The following is a 15,670-nucleotide window of genomic DNA, read 5'->3' as shown; positions in this document are numbered from 1 at the left end:
GAGGTGGAGGATAAGGGAAATGGAGAGGTAAGGAGGAGAGAAAATGAGTGTTTAAGTAATATGTAGTTTTTCAATTTAATAGAAATATGAAGTATAAGAGACAGTACAATGTGAAATTAAGCTAGAAAGAAAAATCGGGGCTAGATGCTGTATGGATTTATATGCAAAACTAAGAAAAGTGAGTGAAATAAGTGAAAAACTAAGAGATGAAATATGAGTTTGATTCTGGACCAGTTCAACTTGGGGTGTTTGAGAATGATCTAGGAGAAAATGTCTAGGAAACAATTGATGTAAGATTGGAGCTCAAGAGTAAGATAATGGATTAGTAAGGGGAGAGAGAGAAAAAGGGCAAAATCCAAAAATAATAAAAAAATTTCAAATTCAGACAATTAGAAAAAATGGTACATTAATAAAAATAGAGAATTAACAAAATGAGGAATTTTAAGGATGGAGAGGATTATGAGTTCAAGTTTGAGTTTTTAAAACTAGAACTCAAAAGTGATGCTGAGACTAGAGATGGGTTGTGGAGGATTACTATTATATTACTATATTATTAATAAGCATAAATATAGTAGGTAGAATGGAGTGCTCTATGTGACTGACATAGAAAAGGATTCAGGTCTCCTTAGTACAGCATAAAAAAAATTTATCCTGGATTGTTCCCCTGAAGTTAGAGATACAAAGTGATTTTACTAGAATTTCTTTTATGCCAGGACTTTTTAATAGTGTGTGTGTGTGTGTGTGTGTGTGTGTGAGAGAGAGAGAAAGAGAGAGAGAGAGAGAGAGAGAGAGAGAGAGAGAGAGAGAGAGAGAGAGAGAGAGAGAAATGGACTTCTTTGTGTTGCCTGTGGGCTTCTCAGAGTAATTGGTTTTTATTTTTATCATAATTGAAAGAAATTCTAAATTTTAATTAATGGTTAGTGAAATACAATTTCTTCCACTCAAGTTCACAGACCTGAAATCTGATAGAAGTGGGATTGGGATCTTGAGGAAAGTCAAAAAGGATAGCAACAGGTTCCAGTGGGAATTCAAAAAGGATTCAACAATAAGAGGATCAGCTGATGTTAGCATACATTTCCAATTTAGAAACTTCCTACAGAAAGGCTTGGCATCCCAACTCTAGGAGTGGAAGAATTGGTGGTCTATAAATTCATCCTTTCTGTCAGCATAGCAGTAAATACCATACCATGAAATGGACTAGTTGTTGGAATACACTTTTCTATTTTATTGTTTTCACTTCTTTTGAATTACTGTATATTGGCACATTACATGTAGAAATGACTCTTCATTTAGGTAGGGAAGAAGTATGAAGACAAATATGATATACTGAGAAGACTGCTGGATGACTCTCTAATCAAGGGTTCAAATCCCACTCTGTCCTTTACTTTTTGTGTGACCTTAAACAGATCACAATTCTTCCCTGGACCTCCACCTCTCTTCATCTGCAAAAGGTTTTGATACAGATGATCTCTGAAGCTCCTTCCACTTTTAAGTCTATGATCTTATAAATCTGTTTTCAGTTTAAAAACCTTCTAGAATTTCTCCATGACAAATTTTGCACCTGAAATTTTTCTGTTTCTTTTTAAAATAAAATAGGCACGCAAATTTTTCCTCAGCTGGAAAAGCCATTACTGTGCTCTTCCGAATAGTCACAGGGGAAGATTGGAACAAGATTATGCACGACTGTATGGTAAATATAACCTAATCACAGATACTGCTTTAATTTGAATCAGTATGGATCCAATCAGCAATCTAGTATTTCAAGATAGCATTGTTTTGTTGGGTATCAAATAAAAGTGGTCCTGATATCTTGGCTTTAAAATTAGATTTGACAACTTGTACCTCTTATCACTTAGACTTTTTTCTGTTCTAAAATTGGCTCTGTTGTTTAAGTCAGAGAAACAAAAGATTACTTCTTTGTCTGTTAACACAGGATTTGTATTAATGGCCACTAATCAACTAGAATGGGAATCAGATTTCTTCAGTACAAACCTTTAATGCACTTGAGACTCTTAAGGATGAAAGAAAGAAATAAAAATATATACTTTTATTATTAATAAAATTAGTGAGGTAGTCAGAATGTAATCATCTTTAAAGATGGCGCTGGCATTTATTGTGTCTTTTTTGTTCAAGAATGCTTTAAAAACTAATTAAATACAATTAATTAGTTAATTAATAAAAAATTTTATAATCTCTGTTTCTCCCCCAAAAAGGTTCAGCCTCCATTTTGTACACCAGATGAGTTCAAATATTGGGCAACAGACTGTGGAAATTACGCTGGAGCACTTATGTATTTTTGTTCATTTTATGTCATCATTGCCTACATCATGCTAAATCTGCTTGTTGGTAAGTAATATTCTTTGAATATAAAATAATTTACCTCTTTAAATCTAGGAACTAAGATAATTATACATAATTTCCAAGTAATTATCTGGGATTGCTTGGGGTGGATATTTCACAGTGTTAATTATAAAGTGTTGACTCTTAATCTGAAAAATCATTTCATAGGTATGTAAATGAGACTTGATTACAAATTCAAGACTGCACTATTCAGTATAAACTTTAATTTTAACACAGTTGCTTAGGTAATGAACATTATAGTTTGTGGGGCTTGGGGTTAATATTCTTAAGCAAACATTCATAAAGGTCTACCTTTGCATCCCCAAAATAATACACTTTATCTTTGAAATGATTAATTTTAGTCACCTAGCTGTGAGACCACCCAGAACAAAACTTGGCCTTTGCAAATCATACTGGCACCCCCAAGTAGGAGAAGAAGCCAGTTGGCAAGAATTTGTGTACACAGAATCCATGTTTGTTCTTGTGACCCTCATGTTTTGGAAAGAGAGGAGCTTGCATAAATAGCCTGGTTCAAAATTAAGACATGCCAACTTGGAGACCAGAGTCAAACTACTTTGGAAATTTGGCCTATAATATTAATGACAAAATCCATTTTGTTTATTGTGCTTTACTTTTCTGAAAGACATGGAAAATTAGATAAAATGTTTAATTGTGGTTTTTTTTTTCCTTTTAGCTATAATTGTGGAAAATTTCTCTTTGTTTTATTCCACTGAGGAAGACCAGCTTTTAAGTTATAATGATCTTCGCCACTTTCAAATAATATGGAATATGGTAGATGACAAAAGGGAGGTAGGAAATTTGATGATGCTATTTCTGTATTGTACTGTAAATTTCACATTTTTCCCAAAAAAGTCTTTATTGTAATGCTTTAACCATTCTGTTATCCTTAATGTTGGTAATTGAAATGCACAATATCTTGATTGGCTCAGTAGGGAATCACTGACATTTTAAATCAAGAATTCATCAAGATGTGTGTGTGTGTGTGTGTGTGTGAGAGAGAGAGAGAGAGAGAGAGAGAGAGAGAGAGAGAGAGAGAGAGATCTGTGTGTGATAGTAGCCTAGGAAATGAGATTTCACATATAAATAATCTACTGAAATAGCTTTGGCATATTATCTACAGCCCTCACCAGAGTTTGAATTAAAGAGGAAAAAAAGGCAGAAACAGTATGTTTCTCTTCCATGTCCCATCATATTCAAAACTTTGAGAAATGAAACAGAGAAGAAAGAGAAAAATGGAAAAGAAAACAGGAAAGAAAAAGGAATTTAAGATAAAATCTATCGAAGTCATTTGTTTGCAGTCCTCTCAGCTTCCCCTTTTTCTCTTTTTCTAGTCTTATTCCTCAAATAGGTATCCAGATCCTTCATGATATAACTCCAAGTTCCTAAATTGATATTCTCTTCTTCCCTTTATCTGTCCTCCCCCTTTAAGTGGAAATATCCAAATTTCTTGCTCTAGTCTCCTACTATCTAATTTTGCTAACATTCTACTCTTACCTAGCTAACATATTAGAACACTGTTCACTGCCTCATAATAGCTGAATGCTTAATCTTGAAGCAGAAAGTATATACTTTTGCTCAAATGAACCATAATTGATAAATTGTAAGCCTACCTTGATCTATTAAGCGGTCAATTATAAACTAATTATTCTATAAAGACAGAGAAGAGTTAAGAAATTATATTTGATGGTAATAATATGTAAAATTTATAAATATGTTCTTGAATGTCACCATACCAAATACACATAATCTTCAATGTGTCTTTAAGAAAAGTTTTCAAAAATACAAAGACCAAGAAAAAAATCAGACATGTGGAAACATGTTGAGATATGTGTTATCAATGGAAAATGAATCATTATCCCAATACTTTTGAGAAACAAAAAGCAGCTCACTTTAGAATACATAGTATATAATTCTACAGAATATATAATAATATGTAACAAATATAATATTTAATAAAGCAATAAAACATGGCTATTGTGATATCTTTAGAGAAATAGTTCCTGTTTTGTAACTAAAACAGAAGCTTGAGTGAATTATTATCTTCTAATGATGATTTACAAGTTATCGTACCATGTTCTTTCAGGGGGTGATTCCAACTTTCCGCGTGAAGTTTCTGTTGAGGCTCCTCCGAGGAAGGCTAGAGGTGGATCTTGACAAAGACAAACTTTTGTTCAAACACATGTGTTATGAGATGGAGAGGTTGCATAATGGTGGTGATGTCACCTTCCATGATGTTCTAAGGTATAAGTCAGGTTTTAATTACTGGGGGCACTAATCATCTTCTGGATTAAATCCTCAAAACAAAATTGTTTTATTTAAATCCAATTTAAACATAAGATCATAAAGCTAGAAAGTGTTTCAGAGGCCACCTAGTTCAACCACCCTCCCATTTTGTTTTTTTAATTGACGAAAATATTTTTCTACCTTCTTACCTTCCCTCTCTTTCTAATTAATAAACATTAATAACAAATCATTATTTTATAGTTATGAATAGCATCGTGTTTCCCATAGAGGGTAATTGTGCATTTATTTAATGGGCTGTAAGATAACCTGTGCTCTTTGTTATAGTTTAATGATGACCTACAGGTTGCTAAACAATGCTGCAGAAATGACCTGACACCCTGGGGAAACTCTGAATAATGTTGTGATACTGTAGGAATTTGCCCACTCTGCTTTATAAAGATATGACACTTGTAGGTAAAATACATGTAAGGAATTTTTATCAGCAGATGAGTACCCACACTGAAGGTGAATATAAAAATAGTTAAGGCTTTGAATGTAATAACATATAATCATCTTCAAAACATCCAACATTTCCACTTCTCAATAGTTCTAATTGTCAGAAAGTTTTTCTTTATGTTAAGCCAAAATTGCATCTCTATAACTTCTTACCTTTACTCTTAGTTCTTTTCTTAGGTCGTAAAGTCTAATCCTTCTTCTATGGAACAATATTTCAAATGCATAAAGTCAGTAACAATGAATCCTTTAAATTATCTTTTTTCTAGATTAAATATTCCCAATTCTATCAACTGACTCTTTTTTTTAGCTATTTTGCATTTCCTCAGCATCCTCATTGATTTTGTCTGCATATATTCTAGTTTCAGTTACCTTTCTAAAATACAATACCTAGACTTATACATAATACTCTAGATGAGGTCAGGGCAGGATACTATAACCCCTCCCTTGCTTCATTCTGAACAAGGTAAAGCAAAAGATTGTCATTGTTCTCTCTGTGTGTATGTGTGTGTATACACATATGAATATACAAATATATATACACATATATATTAATCTCTATAAAATTTTATCTTATTGGGTGAAATTCATTATTCTGATTCTTCTGTTTTCCTAATTCTGTCATTTAGTATATATTAGATGTATTTTACCTTCACCTTGCACAGCCAGATGGCTGGAGTCAAAAAGACTCATCTTCCTGAGTTTAAATGCAACCTCAGACACTTAAAAACTGTGTGACACTAGGCAAGTCACTTAATTCTGCCTACCTCAGTTTCTTCATAGGTAAAATGAGCTGGAGAAAGAAATGATAATTTGTTCCAGTGTTTTTGCAAGAAAACCACAAATAGGATCATGAAGAGTAGAACGTGACTAAAAATAATAACATAATATAATAAGTAATAACTTTATTTCACCAACAAATTTTATAAGCAGGATCTTTGAGTAATCTGTTTGAAATTGATTGATTTAATATTGGCTCCACAGTCACAAAGTTCTGAAATCACCTTTTATATCTCTCCATTTTTTTTCAAATAGACAGATAGATGTATATACACACATATATCTATATCATGAGAGTTATCTCCAAATGACTTCCTAAAAATGTTGTTTAACTCTTATCTACAGCATTCCTTTTTAATCTATTAATATAGTGATTTTCAAAAATGGAAATAGGATTAAGCTAGCATCATCTATACTTAATGTTATTCATGCTAGCTTAAAGTAATTACTATTACTCTTTTTGAATGTCCACAAATCATTCCTTGAACAACACGTTCTAAAATTTAGCAAGGAATAATATATATATATATATATATATATATATATATATATATTACTTCCCATTTTTTGAAAAGTTTGGAAATTTGTTTCCTATCTTAAGGCACCTTTCACATTCTCAAAGAATGTTATAAGATTCTTTTGAGATTATCTAATCCACCCTCATTTTTTAGAGACAACAGAACTAAAAACCAGAGAAGAAAAGTGGCTTTACCACTTCAGATCACATGGTCAACTGCTGGTAGAGCCTGAATTAGGCCAATCTAGTTCATTGCTCATTGATTATTACTGTTTCATCTTCTGGTATCCTTTGCCATGGATTAACATCATTCTTTTTTCCATCAGTATGCTCTCATACAGATCTGTTGACATCAGAAAAAGTTTGCAGTTGGAGGAACTCCTTGCTAGGGAACAATTGGAATATACCATTGAAGAAGAAGTGGCCAAACAGACTATACGAATGTGGCTGAAGAAATGTTTAAAGCGCATCAGAGCAGTGAGCTTTTATGATTTTTGCTTTTTACTTTTAATGTGTGGGAGAAAAGGAAAAGTAATATTAACATCTTATAAAAGCATTGTAGGACAAAAAGCAAATTCTTTTCTAACTACTTTCTGAACTCTTTATTGAGTATGTAGTATAATCTAGCCCATTCAGTTCTATCTACTGATGACAAAACTAATGATTAATCAAAAATTAATTCTAGTTAAAGATCCTACTTTTTTCAAAGTAGTCCATTTTCAGTTTATTCCAAAAGCCTGCAGTTTGTAAATTCATTGAATGAGGTGCTTAAATCTGAAGACTTTTTAAAAAATAATTTTACAAGTAACAACTATTTGAAAAAAAAGTTATATTAAAACTTTTGCTATGTGTTTGATAAAACAATTGTGAGAAGCACCAAAAAAACATAGCTTTTGGGGAAAGTAAATAATATTTCTCATTAAAGAGGCTTCCAGCATAATGTGAGTAATGTTTAATTTTTAGTAAAGGACATCAGCTTTTAGACTTTCCTATTTCAATTCATCTCCAACCCTAGTGCCTGGAATATCTGTTTTTAAGATCATGATCTTCATGAATTATTGTTTTTGATCAATAGCCACACATAAGTTCATGTCACTTATGTTTCTACATAAATTGATGTCATTCCAGAAGCTTTAAACCAACCTAAGATTTTGGATAGGAAATTCAAATTAGGTACTTACTGTTGCTCTATGCTAGACATTTTTTAGCTTGTTTCTAAAGAAAAGCATAGTCTTTAGAAACTTCAGAATAGGAATACTGTAAACTAAGTTTATAATATTGACATATTATTGTAGTAGTTGTAATAACGAAAAAATAATAATTAGAATTTATATAATCTTATATTTATATATTGTCTTGCAAAGCATTGTACATGTTATCTCATTTGATCAACTTCTAAAATCTAGATCAAATTTGGCTTGAGATTTCCAAAGCCAAAAAAGTCACTGTAGACCAATACACTGTAAACCAATAAAAACAGCCAGACAAATATCATATCAGATCCATTCGTGTATTTTTGACCTATTGACATAGATATAGCATTCAGTCAATAAGCATTATGTATACCAGGCAGTGTGCTGATACTAAGGATACAAGTGAAAAGAATGGAGGAGTGAAGTATTAAGTATAGACAAGCATTGACATTTAAGTAAGTTTGAAATAGGGAGAAAAGAAAATGAGTTTAGTTTTAGACATGATGAATTTAAGAGTTTATTAAGCCATCCAATTTGAAATGTCCAACAGGCAACTGGTGATTTAGAACTGAAACCCAAAGGAGGTAAACTGGATGGATATATACAAATTGACATTTCATACTCATGTAAACATATAAGACTTACCTGCATAAAAATTATAATTAAATCTATGAAAGGTGATAAGATTATAAAGAAGAAGAACATAAAGGAAGGAGAGAAGAGGGACTGGGACAGAACCTTAGGGAAATACCTACAGTTAAGGAGTATGATTATGATCATGAGCCACAAAGGTTTAATTTAGTCACTAAACACTAAAAAAGTGTTTTGTTTGGTAGGAAGTGAGTATCATCATGGAAACTCAGAAAGGAGAGATCATCCAACAGGAGAGGGTGGTTAGCATTTCAATTACATGAAGAAACTAAGGACTAAGAAAAAAGCATGAGATTTGGCAATAGTAGAATCGCTATTACCTTTAGAGAGAGCATTTTCAGTTGAGTGATAAAGGTGTGTAGGAATGGAGGGGCAGATAGTAAAAGTTTAGAAAGAGATACATGACAATGGGGCAAGGAAGCTAGAAATTAAAGATCAGAAGACATTGTAGAGTTGAAATTTTTAACATTTTCCTCATTGGAGAATGAGGAATGAGTGAAGTCAGAGCAAGGGTAATGGACTCTAAAGAAAGCACCGAAAGGTTGAGGTACTGAAGAGGTAAATGATAACAAAGGTTTAGGAGACTGAGGGTAAGGGAAATGTATACTGATAGGAAATTATGTACTGTGGAGCCAAGAAAGTTTAGAAGGTCTACAACAGTTTGTGGATCTGGTCCACCTCCAGATCACAAGTTTTCAGAAGGTGCCAAAGTTAGCCCAAGAATTCTCTCTTGCTCTGCCAAGAAAACTTAGATATTAATTCTAATTCTTTCCATCCTCCATACTCTTACTCTCTAGTTATTTTAGATTAGAAATTTCTTGAATCTAGGCAAGACTAGACTACTTAAAACCAAGACATTAAGAGTGGAATTTGGAGAATTAAACAAGAAAGAAGGGAGGAAAACAGACAATAATTCTGAACATATGCAAATATATTCCAAATAAAATGCAATCTAAGATCAATATAGAAAAGTGTTTAGATTTTTATACAAATGACATAAAAGGGTTTAGCAAATATTATGATGTTTCCAAACCATCATTTGGGTCAGGTAGAGCCTTATGTCTAAAATTGTTAATGACATCAAATTAGACAAAATAGAATTGAGATCCAGATGATGACATTTTGTGTTTTTAGACTGCTGACTAGGGATTTCTCCCTTATTAGAATAACTGTGTATATACTCACAGATATACATACACTTTTTTTTTTTGCCTTAGAAACAGCAACAGTCATGCAGTATCATCCACAGCCTTCGAGAGAGTCAGCAACAAGAGCTGAGCAAATTTCTGAATCCTCCTAGCATTGAGACGACTCAGCCAAGTGAAGACATGAATGCTAATAACCAAGACAATAACGTACAGCCAGAGGTATGGGTCCTTATCAATACTATTTTTATTTTAAAAAATAACATTCTGTAAGTACAGCCCACAAAACTGCTTCAGACAAAATGCCAGTATTCCAAATAGCTGCTTTTGAAGAGGAAAAACAAAAGATAATCACTAACCATTATTGTTCAAGTAACCACTGATTCAGAGTTTTCCAGTTTCTATTATACTAGAAACCAATTAATGCTGTTTTGAGAAGTGTCTTGTTTTTATGGTTATCAAAGTAAGATTCAGTGCCCTAAAGTGATAATTATATCAGCTTTAGACTAGGATTAATGGTACTCCTAAAAGTGCCTGATTTGTTTCCAGAGAATACCTCATATCTTAAAAGAAAATGGTTCATATACCCTAGATACTTGGAATTATTTTCATTGCATTCACCAAGTCATATGAACTTCTTCTATAGACAGTGAAAAGCTTTATAATTGGCTTCCAACATACTTAAGTGGGAAAATACACCAAGGAGTCATTCTTCCTTGGCTGGGCATTGGGATAGCATATGGATATACAACAGAAATTATCTCTAGGACCAACTATTACTAGGACATAGCATAATTTCATCTATAAACCCAATCATCTACAAGTCTATTAAAAAAAATACAGGCAGTAATCAAAATCCTGGAGAGACTAGTGCTATTAGGAACAGCTGGCAAAGAAATCCTGTTTCTTCCCATCAGCCTTTGTGATGGTACAATTGTTTTTTAAGGTTAATGACCTGGAGTAAATCCAGCATTTTCAGAAGGATTCTCTGATGGCATGAAAGCTTTGTGGAGTATTTACAACCTCATTAGGTTCTAGAGATAAACCTATTAACCTTAAACACAATAGACCTACAGGATGCCCCCATTTCACCATAGGCCAATTGTAAGTGTATCCTTTATACTTTCATTAAAGACATAAACTCAATTACCATCAATAGGGTGATGCTAACCACCAAATTTTTATCAATAACTGGAATTGTTTCCCAAGGTGGGCTCACTTGAACTAAATCTGAGTTTTGTACTCTGTAAAAACATGGTATAGTAGATAGGTGACTGATCTTGGAGTCATGAAAACTTGGATTTTAGTCTTACCTCAGATAGATACCAGATGTATGAACATGGGCAATTTGCCTCTTGGTATCCTAGGCAATTCCTGATTAACCATCTGCATTAGAATAATACAACAAGCCCACAGACAAAAATTTAGACTAAAGTAGCAATCTAAGTAAGATATTTGGCGAGAGATAGGCAATAAAAGGAGAAGGCTATGAGAAGGGAGGGGCATAAGGGAAAGTGAATGGCAACTGCAAATCACTGATTTTCATGAAGGAAAGGGCCATTGTTTTAAAAAAAAGTGGGAGTGGGCAGAACAGGAGGACAGGACTGTAATTATAGAAAAGCTGAGATTTATGCAAGGTAAGGCTAAGAAAAAAAAAAGATGGAAATGGATGATTTTAAAAAGACAAATTCATCTTTATCAACTACATCATCTTCCATGTCCTCTTTTCTGGAATGCGAATAAGTCAATTAGAATGGTTTAATGACCAGTATTCTCACTGTACACATGACCAGCAAATATACTTCAGGAGTAAACAGATAAAATCTAGCAAGACCTTTAAGAAAAAAAAAATTTAATAAGTGTATAGGGGATCTCCTTTCCTCAAATTTAAGCCTGGGGCCTTTTTTCCTCTCCTTGATACTTTGAACACATTTTCTTGTTTTGTTTCATCATCTTCATTGTCTATCCACATTTCATTTTCTTCCTATTTTCATTTCCCTTTCTTTATGTATGGAAGCCAGTTCAGGACATGGCAACCCAGATCTTCCTAACCTAGAGCAATCTTTTAACCAGCTATGGATTATGATGATGGTTCAAATAGGTCATCATGGGGAAGAGAAGTGAATTCAGTGTGAATAAGTAAATGCAACTTCTTGGTTCTTCTCCATCCATTTAGACAAGCAGCCAACAGCAGCTTCTAAGTCCAACTCTATCAGATAGAGGAGGATGTCGGCAAGACTCTACAGATGCTGGAAAACCCCAAAGGAAATTTGGGCAGTGGCGGTTACCTTCAGGTAAGTCTATTCATATCTAAATAATTTTTCTATTCAAGGATTGTAAATGAATTTTATTTTGTATTTTAAAATGTTGATTTACAGTGTAAAATGTGTTTCAAAAGAGATAGAAAGAGATATTTTCTTGCCAAAGGAAAGAAAAAAATTAGTCCAAGCCTAAAATTCTAGACTTCAATGAATTGATTTTTTTCTGTTGAGGATGAGGAATCTTTGTATCCAAGTTTATCACTGTGAAATATGTAAGATATTTTGGAGAGGCAGAAAGATTTATTAAGGAGCTCTTATAGTTGTCCAAACAAAAGAAGCATAGGGTTGGAACTCAGGGAGCAACAGTGGAAAGGAAAAGCAATGAATAAAAAGAGACATTTTGATAAAAGAATGAACACAGTAACTGGTTGAATATAATAAAATCAAGGTTTTTTGGAAAAAATTCAAAACTAAGTGACTAGAATAATGGCAGTACCCTTGACAAATATAAAGAATGCATGAGGAAGGGAGGAAGAAGATAAGGGCATGTAAGTAATTGCAGTGATTCATGGCAAGGAAGTGGGAAGGAAGGGTGATAGAGAGAGACAATGAGACAGAGGGACACAGAGAGAGAGGTATTTACTTATGTCAAATCCTTTGTAAACCTTAAAAGTACCATATAAATGCTAGCTATTATTCTTTAAACAGTAGCACCATGGTCAGAGCACTAATGGCTCAAATATCATTGATTATTGTGTCATGTGTATGTAACCAATTCTACTTATCCATCACTCTATTTCTAAGCCAGTATAATATATTTTGGACAAATGCTGCTTTGTACTAAAGTTTTAGGTCTTTCTAAATCCTTGACCTTTTGTTATTCAAAATAAATTTTGTTATTATTTTTTCTAGCTCTATAATATAATTTTCTGGCAGTTTAATTGGTATGGTACTGAACAAGTAGACTAGCAGGTAGAATTGTCATTTTATTATATTAATTTGGCCTATTATGAGTAATTGATTTTTTCCCAATTTTTTCCAATTCCAAAAATTTTCCAATTTTTTTTTCCATAGTCCAGAATGCAAAGATCTGACTTTATTTGTGTGAAAAGTGTTTTGTAAATGTGTTCAATTTGAATTGTCTTGGCAGGTAAACACCCATTGTTATAACATATTTGCAAGATTTTATATATAATTCTCAAGCTAAAATTTCAGGATTGACTTTGAATACAGAATCATTGTCCTCCTTAGAGAACACCAAAGATTCAAATGAGGATTCACAGAAAAGTAAAGCTTACCTTGATTGGGTTTTTCTGTCCAATCTATTCCAAACCTTTCTCATATTCACTCTATGTCATATGTGTGTAAATATACAATTCTCTACACACATCAGTTTCTCTACCTCCTTTACCCAAGTAGTAGGCTTTCATGATTACCAGCAGGTAAATATGTTCTTCATGATTGATGGAGACATTTTTAAAGGGCATATAAAAAATGTATGACTAGAACAACCTGCGCCAGGATTAGAAATTTCTTTCAATTATGATGACTAAATCACCAAAAAGAATTCACATTCATAAACTTCGTTCAAGACACATTTGCCAAGAGAATTAGTAATTGCACAAATGTAATGTCAAGATTACTTAGAGCCTTGCAAAAAAAGATTCAGAACAGAAAATTATAACAGTGTTCTCTAATTCTGCAGCACCAAAACCAATAAGCCATTCGGTGTCTTCAGTCAACTTGAGGTTTGGCAGTCGTACCACTATGAAGTCAGTAGTATGCAAGATGAACCCCATGACCGACACTGCTTCCTGTGGCTCTGAAGTCAAAAAGTGGTGGACACGGCAGCTGACAGTGGAGAGTGATGAAAGTGGAGATGACCTTCTGGATATCTGAGTACAAACTAATATAAATGAAAATCTTATTATAAAGCCACTTTTCATATCCCCTTTCCTTTCAAGTGAACAAGCTATAACCAACATATAACTTAACTTCATCTTATCACATGATTGATGTTGGTTTGTTTGGTTTTTCCCTTCTATCTGTCACCATACTACCACTGAAAACATATACAATCCCTGCTTAGTGAAGCTGTGTTTGACCAGTTGGCTATTTATACTCCCTAAAGAAGCCATGTATGATGATAGTATTAATAAAGTTAGAAATCATGTCATGAAAAACTGTAGATCATTTAAATGTCATGTATCCTGCTCTGAAAACTAATATGTATATTCAGATGTGCCCTACTTCATTGTTAACACCCCAAAACCAACTGGCCTAAAATGACCATTCTGTGGTAGAGAAGACATGGCTTTACTTCATGTTTTCCCGTTTAGAACTACTTCTCATGGGAGAATGTATTATTTGTGATTGATCGGAAACGGTCAGCACTACACTCACTCATGCCAAGAGATAGTATTTTTACATACTAGAAAGTGTGAATTTTAAAAGATACATTCTTTTTTTTATATTATTTTTAAATATGCAAAAAAAAATAGAAATCAGAACAAGTCAAATTCTTGCCTCAGTCACTCTCACACAATTTCCCATCTGTGTCGAGAGAAATTCACCAGGCAAAGAATTTGGCTCATGGGGAATAACTGGCTTAAGACAAACCTGTAAATAGATAACTTTGGGACATAATTATACAAATAGCTTGACTTCCATAACGAGCCTTCAACAAATAATGACAACAATAAAAAGAATTAAAGTAAAATAATGGAAACTGTGGTTCAATTACATAGGACTCACTTGTATGATATCACTATAGAGTTTATTTCTTACTTTTTTTTTTCCTAATCACAATGACCTGATTCAGCAGTGAGAATCTCAATGCTTGTCTCACTGCAAGACAACTTTTCTGTCACCAGAATTTCCTGTGGAAATAATAGTCCCCTCCCCAAGAGTCTGCCTACCTGCTTACAGCAGGTGGGGTGCCTGACAACTTCTGTCTTTCCTAAGTCAGTGGTGTATCTCCTCTGAAAAAAATCAGAAATTTAGAATGCTTGGAAAGCAGAATTTGTGATATTATCATTGGTCCTGGGAAGCAAAAGTAGCTCTAGACTATATAATCCACTCTTCTTGGATTTCAGGTCTGTGGAATAGAACATTTCATACTCTTTTTTTAAAAAACTGTAATTGTCTCAAAAAGTACATATTCTTCTTGGTATTTAATTTATTTTAAGTTGGATCAGTTCTATATTTTCTTAAAAATAGTTAAATTTGATTTTTTGTGTAACATCTATGATGAAGTGTTGACAGTCTGTCTTTGATGAGATTATTTGTGACTATGAGATTATGGGAAACTTCACACCACTAGGTTCAAACAAGGATTACATTTGGTTTTGTGTTTGTTTTGAAGTTTACTTTTGTATATAATAAAAAGAGATAAAATCAGTTTATAAAACAACAAAATCCGTATTATTTCTCCTTTTTCCTGACCTAATTAATAAATAAACCATAATTACCTACTATTTTTGTCAAAATCTAGTAGTAGACATACAGTACAACTAAAGAGAACTTACTTTATATGAATTCAGTGAACCAGAATGTTTCCATTTATAAGTGGATAAGAATGTGTAGGAGAATACTCATACTGTTGAAATCCAAATGAGGAAAGAGAGAGAGAGAGAGAGAGAGAGAGAGAGAGAGAGAGAGAGAGAGAGAGAGAGAGAGAGAGAGAGATGTCCCAGACTCAAACTTAGGATTTGGAAGATATCTTAGAAATCATCTAATGCAGTGGTTCTCAAAAGTGATCCCAGAGACTCATGAAATAAAAACTTTTTCATATTGATACTAAGACATTATTTGCTTATTAAAATACAGTTCACCTTTCCAACTCCATCTCTTTTAGGTTATATTTTCTTTATATATGTCAATTAAAACAATACATATCAAAAGAGTGACTGCAGAAAGAAATAAAGAATCCAGATGTCTTTTATTAAGCCAATAGAAAGATTTGCAAAATTGGGTAAAACCATGGCATTATTCTTAAGATTCTTGTTTTGGAAAATATAGATTTTA

At 33.1% G+C, this 15,670-nt stretch overlaps 1 protein-coding gene across 2 annotated transcripts in view; it reads left to right on the top strand.

The window, feature by feature from the left end:
* The window catches only part of NALCN (sodium leak channel, non-selective), a 513,455-nt gene extending 498,394 nt beyond the window's left edge, over positions 1–15,061 (top strand). For both annotated transcript variants that reach the window (XM_051984081.1, XM_051984080.1), the window contains exons 37-44: positions 1,597–1,690; positions 2,214–2,346; positions 3,035–3,150; positions 4,445–4,602; positions 6,721–6,871; positions 9,456–9,605; positions 11,560–11,677; positions 13,350–15,061. In XM_051984081.1, the coding sequence (XP_051840041.1) occupies positions 1,597–1,690; positions 2,214–2,346; positions 3,035–3,150; positions 4,445–4,602; positions 6,721–6,871; positions 9,456–9,605; positions 11,560–11,677; positions 13,350–13,543 (1,114 nt within the window). In that variant the 3' untranslated portion in view covers positions 13,544–15,061. The remainder of the gene's footprint in view (positions 1–1,596; positions 1,691–2,213; positions 2,347–3,034; positions 3,151–4,444; positions 4,603–6,720; positions 6,872–9,455; positions 9,606–11,559; positions 11,678–13,349) is intronic.
* Positions 15,062–15,670: the final 609 nt, after the last annotated feature.

The sequence above is a fragment of the Antechinus flavipes genome, chromosome 3 (genome assembly GCF_016432865.1).
Source record: "Antechinus flavipes isolate AdamAnt ecotype Samford, QLD, Australia chromosome 3, AdamAnt_v2, whole genome shotgun sequence".
In the NCBI taxonomy this organism is placed as follows: Eukaryota; Metazoa; Chordata; class Mammalia; order Dasyuromorphia; family Dasyuridae; genus Antechinus; species Antechinus flavipes.
This window is presented reverse-complemented; position numbering and strand designations above follow the sequence as displayed.